Consider the following 7,962-nt stretch of genomic DNA (forward strand, 5'->3'; position numbering starts at 1 on the left):
GAAAAAACACTGATTTGGGAGGCAGGAGGCTTATAGTAAAATGTTTACATTTTTAGGATGAGCTCAAAGTATAACTTAAATCAAGTGCATCAGCCTAATTATTCAATCCTGGGTAAAGCACATGTTTTCTCTCAAATATGCCCTTTCCCTTTGGTTAAGTAGGGAGTGGGACAAAAGGGACATCTTGATGTTAATATATACATGTAAAACATGATGGGATGCTAACCTTCCCTTCCCCCCAAAACAATCCATGGAGTTTTGGATATTAAATAACAATGATTATGCATCGAGGATCTAATTTTAAAAAGGGGACAGAAGTAATTCACATATTTCTAATATCCACTGAACAATGTGGCAAATATTAGGATTGAACTAGTTTAGCATTTTTTTAAAAAAGGTTATGCTGAACTGCAGTTTGAAGTTGTATCCTTAAAGTTCCAATTATACATTGGGCCCACAGATAAGCTATAAGCTATAAGCTGATGTGGAATAAAGTAGCCCTGTGAATGATCACTCCAAAAGCAAGGTCTGGGCCAATGTCTGAATACACTCCTCAGAAACTGCAGCAAACAGCAGCAGAGCAAGTAAGCAGGAGAACAGGAAGATGGCAAACATTCTGATGAGTGTCATCCATGAGCAGAAGCACACACTATTACTCACAAAATGTAATAAATTCATACATATCCCTAGGCATTTCCAACTTGTTAAGTTGCAGAATTATATTTGGAGCCTATTTTGAATTAACATAATCCTTCATCCATACATTTTCAGTAGAGCACAAACCGAAAAATGGTTAAGTACATTTAACTAAAGTTTTCTATCAGGATTTATTGTATATAGTTTTTTAGAAATAGATTTTTGCTTGCTTGCTGTAATTCGTTCAATTTGATGAACTAAAACGGTATTCCTTAACTGAATTTTCAAAATGCTTTTCCCTAGAGCCCAACAACACACAAAATAAAAAACAGTGCCTGAAGTGATCTTCTATATTAACTATTTGACTTTAGCAAATAGAGTTTTAACATTTTGGGCATCACAGGGCCCTTTAAAATGCCCAAGCCCCCTGAGAATTTCTCCCTGGAAGAATGCAAATAAACACATTTTGTTCATAGGGCTCATGAACTCCTTGAACACGATAAATAGGCCACAAGTTAACTCTCTTATTTGGCTGGGAATGTACTATTATTTGGAAAGTCTCTTTTTAGAAATTTTACACTGAAAACAAGGATAGGTTAGGAAGGAGGATAATATGCAATGGGCACCCATCCACCCAAGGTGGTGTAGTTGTGGTATTACTACTATTTTTGATGGCCCCAACCTTAATGGAGCAGAAAAACAATTGAGGTTAGCAAACAGCAGTGTAAAGGATGGATTCGTTCAGTGGAAAAAGAGCAAATTCCTGCATACTTTAAAGAAAGAGAAGCTTCTTTTCAGTTTTTCAGAGGAACAGGAAAACCATATTTAACTTCTGATTAACCCTGAGTGCCATAAATAGGAAACATCTTTAAACGGGGTTAACATTAACAGATATTAGAAACAGGGCCTAAATTCATACTTCTTTAAGCTATCAACAAGGAAGCTTCTTTTCAGTTTTTCAGAGGAACAGGAAAACCATATTTAACTTCTGATTAACCCTGAGTGCCATAAATAGGAAACATCTTTAAACGTGGTTAACATTAACAGATATTAGAAACAGGGCCTAAATTCATACTTCTTTAAGCTATCAACAATCACTGATGGCTAAATGTTATTAATGTTAGTGTTGTTAATAAGAGGAAAATTTGGTTATAAAAATGTAGCACAATCTCTAAAACTTTCATCTTTGTTTAACAATACCTGAAGGCATTGTAGTTAAACCGCAAGCTATTATGTCATTTTGTACTCCTGAAGAACTGTTTATAAATATTTCTCATGTACATTATCACATGAGGATTATTCTAGAATACTTTTGAGTTCTACATACTACAAATCATATTTAAAAAATTTTAAAGTCATTTTTAAAAAATTGTTTTCACTGAACCATTTGTTAAAATTTCCATTAATGCATAGCAGTAAGCTTCAATAATTTACATTGGCCCTGGTTAAATTTTCATTTTGACACTATATATAAACACTTTGTGATATATTTTTAGAAAAAATAAAAACTAAATAAAGTCAATTATTATTAAGTCAACACTACTTTGACTCATGTAGTTATGAAGGAAAGACTGGATATACTTTTACAAAACCTAATTATTACACAGTTTTGCATTTCAGCTTAATTCCTATTTTATTGTGTCACCAACAAGACTGCCAACTCCTTAAGCTTTACAGCTAGTCAAGAATTAAATCTGCATTAAATACAGAATTAATTTGTCTTTGGGGTTTAATTTTTTCAATTAATAACAAAGTGCAATTTCATTGAACTCTGAAGAGTCAATGTACCAAAAAATTGAAACAGAAAATCAAAATTCATTAAAACAATTTCTGTTTGTTTGCTCAGTAGTATATTTTTTACATTCACTGAACATTCCTTTGTTTTTCCATAATTAAAAAGTTAATTATTGGAATCATATTTTCTGTGGATCTGAGTTTTCAAAGAATGTGATTTAAATCACATTAACATTGTCATTAACATTATTTCAGCACAATGAGTAACACTAATCCTAATACTGATCCTAACACTACTGTGATGCTGTTTTGTACATAATTATATTTGTTTCTACTCTAAACAGAATTTTTAATTTGACTCTATGTTAAAGAAAATTAAGAACCCTATGGTCCAAATATTTCACTATAACCTTTTAAAGCTAGCAGTTAAGAAAAATCTAGTACCGGAGTACAATTTCCTTGAGGGTCAAGGAATTGCCTTTCCCCCATCTTTTGCCCAAAGTAGGCAAACAATAAATATTTATTCAGTGATTTAGTAACCTACATTGATAAAAATAGTTTCTTGGTTTAGTATTTATGTTCACCTAAAGTTTTCAGAAGTTATTAAATACTATAAACATAGTATTAAAATACTATAAACTGTGTATAATGAGCACAGTTTGGGAACACCTTTTTTTTTCAGTGACCAAAATAAATGAAATAAATAAGAATACACGAATGTAACAAATTAAACCCATTACAATTTTAAAAGTTCAGGAATAGATGAATGACCAAAACAACTAATGAGACCAACTTCTTGTCAAACGTACAGTTGGGAATGCTTCTCCAAGGAGTGTTATAATTGACTAAAATTTAATTTTTTAGTTATTAAGTTTTATTAAAAAGTCTTTTTAATTGAAAATTATCACTTTTAAAAAATAAATCACATTGGATTTATGTACAAACTATAACCTCTAATATCTAGTGAAAAGAAACTTAAAGCTTAAAACTTAAAGCTTATCAGACCCATTCAACTTGTTCAGAAATCTGTGTATTGCAGATTCAAAGTATTTGCATTAAAATTAATTATCCCTAATCTACAGTGGAGTAAGGTATTTTCTCATCTTTTAAAAGCCTAGTAACCAATATTCCTTAGAATCACTATCAGAATGGAAAGGCCTCATTTATGATTTGATACTGTATTCAAATTTTCAAGTAAGTCACATTAGCTCACATAAAAAAGTACAGCAGTAGATAACAGGTAAGAGTAGCAAGCCATGAAAGCATTCTCATATCTTATCAACAGTATCTTTCTTCTTAAGGTCATCTTTAAAATATCCATTTAACTTCGGTAACCTTGTTTAGCTAACCAAACCACTCTTTTACACTTTAGAGCAATCAAAAATCCAAAAATTTCTCCAATGAGTTGACATACCAATTCCTCAATTAAGTTATTTCAGCTGTTGTAATCATATACCTGACACGCTTAATTTGAAACAGTAGTTTTTTAAAGTTTATCTTAATGAGGGAATTTTGAATGTCACAATTTCTTGACTAAATAATATCAAAACTGATTATAAGAATCAAAGATTCACATAAAATAACAGAAACCTCCAATTATGCTATGCAGGGTTTGCAGTTTAAAACGTTTTTTCCCATCACAAAGACTTTGTCTTAATTTCTCATCAGAACAGGAAACTATACACAAATTGTATAAATAAAAAAATTGTGTTTAAACAATTTTTACTTCTACTAGTAATTTTTTATATGATAAATGCTTGAAAACTATGAGCCATATTTTATTTTATAGCTTACCAAATCAGTTGGGGAATATCTATTGTAAAACTATCAGCACATATCTAACATTTCTTTTCCAGGATCCACCTGCTCTATGCTGCCCACTATAGGACATGCAATATGGTAATAAGAAATGTTATACTATGCACTAGGGTTACTTTAGTGCGATCCCATAAAAAAACTCTCTGCTTACCTGGGTGCTAAGATATGGTTTTCTTGCAAGAGATACGGTCTGATTAGTGGTAACCAACTTTATTTAATACAAAGGACATCGGTAGGAACAGACAGGACCAGAAACTGTATCTTTGTGATGCACACGCCAGAAGTGGCAACCGGGTGCGGCAGGGTATGGGGCGTGGAACTTAGTGACTGAGGTTGCAGTTTTGCTCTAAAGAGGAATATGAGGGTCAAAAATCAACATAAACAAAACACCTAAAAAAAGTCATGCAAGCACAAATGATTGGTGCAACAGGAAAATAACATTTAAAATCAATTCGTGTAATGCACATTTGTTTCATTAGGTGAATCTCGTCTTTGCTTAAACCTTTACATAACTCTTACAAGCAAATACCGTTAATAGCTTACTTACTTCATCCTACATTTTTCTAACCAAGGGGAAATTGAGCCATGTAGTAATGTAATAAACGTCAAGGTTTATGTTTATGTTTCTACTTTGACTAGAGAATATCCAGTGTTAAGAACTTAAATTCTATCCGTCAGATACACTTTAGGACTCCATTTTGATAACAGCCTTTTCCACAAAAAAGGAATTTTTAAAAGTCAATCCTCCAGTTTCACATCACTTTTTGAATATTCTTAAAAAGGCTTTAAAACATCAGTATCACTCAAAGTCTTTAGCCTTTGATACTTGCTCTGAAAAGCAAAACACTATTGTACATGTATGTACACACACTATCAGTAGACAGTGGCTTAAAGTAGCAATCTCCCCTTGAGAAGTAAAAATATGTCGCCCTTCATCGGCCCTTCGAATTAGAAATAAAGACAACTAGGTTTGCGCACTGCAGACTGGGATACTAGAAAAGACGTCCTAACGTCTAACCTGAGACATTACTAACATTCAAACCTAGGTCCCGACTTTAATTTCAGTGTACATGCCTTCGTTCCTACTCCTGCCCCATCTACACCATCCCCGGGCCGCTGCGACCGCCCGCCGCCAGGGCCGCCGGAATCCGCGAGTACCGCCCGCTCCCGGCAACCGGGCTCCCCGGCTCCCGGCCGACCGCGAATTCCCGGAGCAGGAGCCTCCAGGACTCCCGAAGCCCACGACTCAGACGAGGGGTACCGAAGGGGCCGTGGACTCTGCCATATGAAAACTACCGAAAAGTCTCGCTGCACGAGTGGCGTTGCCAAGGCCGCTGTTGCTACTCCGCGTCGCCCGGTCCTCGTCCCCTCGGAGCCGGCCGGGCTATCCAGGCGACCCTCCGGTCAGCTGCCGGGAGCGTGGAAGAGTGACCAAAGCCATAGAGACGCGGCGGCAAGTCTCCGAAGCAATCAGCCGCAGTTTTCCCTTCTTCCCTTATTTACAATTACCCCTGCGGCTTCTGGCGCTTCCTTCGAAAAAAAATCTAAAAAGTGAAAAAGCATACAGGTGCTAGAAGTCGTTGACATTTTCCATTTCATGTGGTTCCCTAGGCTCCATCCCTTAAGCACGATCTCCAAACTCGGATGCATCCTCAGCGGAGGTATTCCATGTTGACAGATCTCTCACCTTCCACAAAATGGGGCCGACGAGGCGGCTGCTGCCTCCTCTATGGGCGCCGCCATTTTGTGAGGCGGCGGCAGGAGCCCGCGGTGTGTGTAATGGTTGAATAGAATGACCCCCTCTAGGGAATCCCCGGCGCTGACAGTTACGTAAGGGGCTGTGCGCAAGTGCGGCGTTTAGGGAATCCGCACAGCCCGGGCCACGCAGCTCTGAGGCCCACATCTCCACTCCCTCTAAGAGGACCGATGGGGGAAGGGACAGCTGACCCGGTCTCCCTCGCAACAGCCCCCCTCGCCTCCGGCCCGGCCCAGCTTCTCCACCTCCCCCGGCCGGGTCTCCGCCCCTCGCAGGCTTCCGAGATAGTCACTGGCCCTCGCGTGTCAGGAAGTTCCCAGACACAACCTTAATCCGACCCCATTGAAGAGACAAACTTTACTTGGGAAATAAATCCGTTTCCTAGAGCGAGCACCGGAAACATGCTGAAGTTTATTACATAATTTTTTTCACTACCAAATAAATGTTCTCATTGGCACGACTACCTGAAATAATAACCCGTCCAGACCCTTACTATCCAGTGACCTTGGGTTAGTCAGTGACTTCGCCCGTAGTGACCATCACTAAAATGGGACTAATAATAGGCTTCACCTATTGCGGAGTTTAATTAACACCTATAAGCAAAGGGTTGGCTCCAACATCCTTTAGGTGGTAGTACTTGTTGAGATGTTTTGAGTCTTCCATTTAAGCAAAGGGTTTTTTTTAACCTTCAAAAATATCTTAAACGAGGATCACATTTAAGACATTTGAGAGAAAGCAAGGAAAAACATGCTTTACTCGATATTTATCTTAAACACAGCCAGCTTTTTAAGATACCTTAATATAAAAATATAAACCTTAATTATTACTGTCAAAGTTCGACAGATTGCTTCCCAACCAGTATAATTACTGTTTGCATAACTCTGATCATAGAATAATCCAGTTTGATACGTGAAACCAACTAAAGGCAAGATGAATTAAGAGCATTACTCTATTTTCACAGAACTAGGACAGTTCACACTGCATTTAATCTATAGTTGGTTAAAGTTAGTTTGTGGATAATTAATGGAAAATGTGCTAACCAGGCCCCCAAATAATAGCATAAAGCTCAGAAAGGCCGATTCCTTCCGACCTAAAAAAAAAAAAAGGTAGCAAATTGTTTTTATTCCTATCTGTGAATGTTGCGTAGAGTGGGGAGCTGCCCCTCTGAGCTCCCTTTCCCTTCGGAGCGCCACACCGGTTCTGTCGGGCGGGCGGGGCCTCCGAGACGGCCCTGGAACAGCCGGGCTGGGGACGCTAACATCGCCTCCACCCCTAACCCTGCAACAACCGGTAGTGGCCGTTTCCCCGCGCCTCCCCCCTTTCCGCCCGCTTTGTGTGCGTGTGAAATGTGAGGCACATTGCAGATGAACCCTAAGCCCGGCGAGCCGAGTCTATTGTTCCCCGCGAGGAGCTGCCGGGGCGGTGTGGAGCGGTAGGAAGCGCTGGGAGCGGGGGGCGCTTTTAAAACAACGATCTGGGTTTTTAAAAAACCTCCTTTGAAAAAATAATGGCAAACTCGACGGGGAAGGCGCCTCCGGACGAGCGGAGAAAGGGACTCGCTTTCCTGGACGAGCTGCGGCAGTTCCACCACAGCAGAGGGTGAGAGCAGAACCGGGGGGGCAGCGCCGGGGCGAGCCGGGGCGAACGGGGCTCTCCCGCCCGGGCCGGGCGCGGGGTCCCGGCTGACAAGTGCGGGGTTTTCTCTCTCCCGCAGGTCGCCTTTTAAAAAAATCCCTGCGGTGGGTGGGAAGGAGCTGGATCTTCACGGTCTCTACACCAGAGTCACTACTTTAGGCGGATTCGCGAAGGTGAGTGGAAGTTTTAATTTGTATTTCCCTCTCGCTGGCCTCCTCCAAAAAGTCTCCTTTGACCCCGGAGTGGGCGCTCGGGGCTGGGGGGGTGGCCCGCGGGGGCAAAAGGCGTTCTTTTCGCTCTCAGCCGGTGGCACGGAGGCGGACGGCGGCGGGGCTGTTTTTGGCCTGGTGGCTCGCGTGCGCGCGGCGGGCGCGGGGCTCGGG

General features: G+C 40.0%; 1 protein-coding gene across 1 annotated transcript in view; it reads left to right on the forward strand.

Moving 5' to 3' along the window:
* Positions 1 to 7,451: 7,451 nt before the first annotated feature.
* ARID2 (AT rich interactive domain 2 (ARID, RFX-like)) overlaps positions 7,452 to 7,962 on the forward strand; it is a 167,674-nt gene continuing 167,163 nt past the window's right edge. The window contains exons 1-2 of the mRNA XM_008576113.1: positions 7,452 to 7,543; positions 7,659 to 7,752. Coding sequence (XP_008574335.1) covers positions 7,452 to 7,543; positions 7,659 to 7,752 — 186 coding nt within the window. The remainder of the gene's footprint in view (positions 7,544 to 7,658; positions 7,753 to 7,962) is intronic.

This window comes from Galeopterus variegatus, unplaced genomic scaffold (assembly GCF_000696425.1).
Source record: "Galeopterus variegatus unplaced genomic scaffold, G_variegatus-3.0.2 Scaffold1290, whole genome shotgun sequence".
NCBI classification, from domain to species: domain Eukaryota; kingdom Metazoa; phylum Chordata; class Mammalia; order Dermoptera; family Cynocephalidae; genus Galeopterus; species Galeopterus variegatus.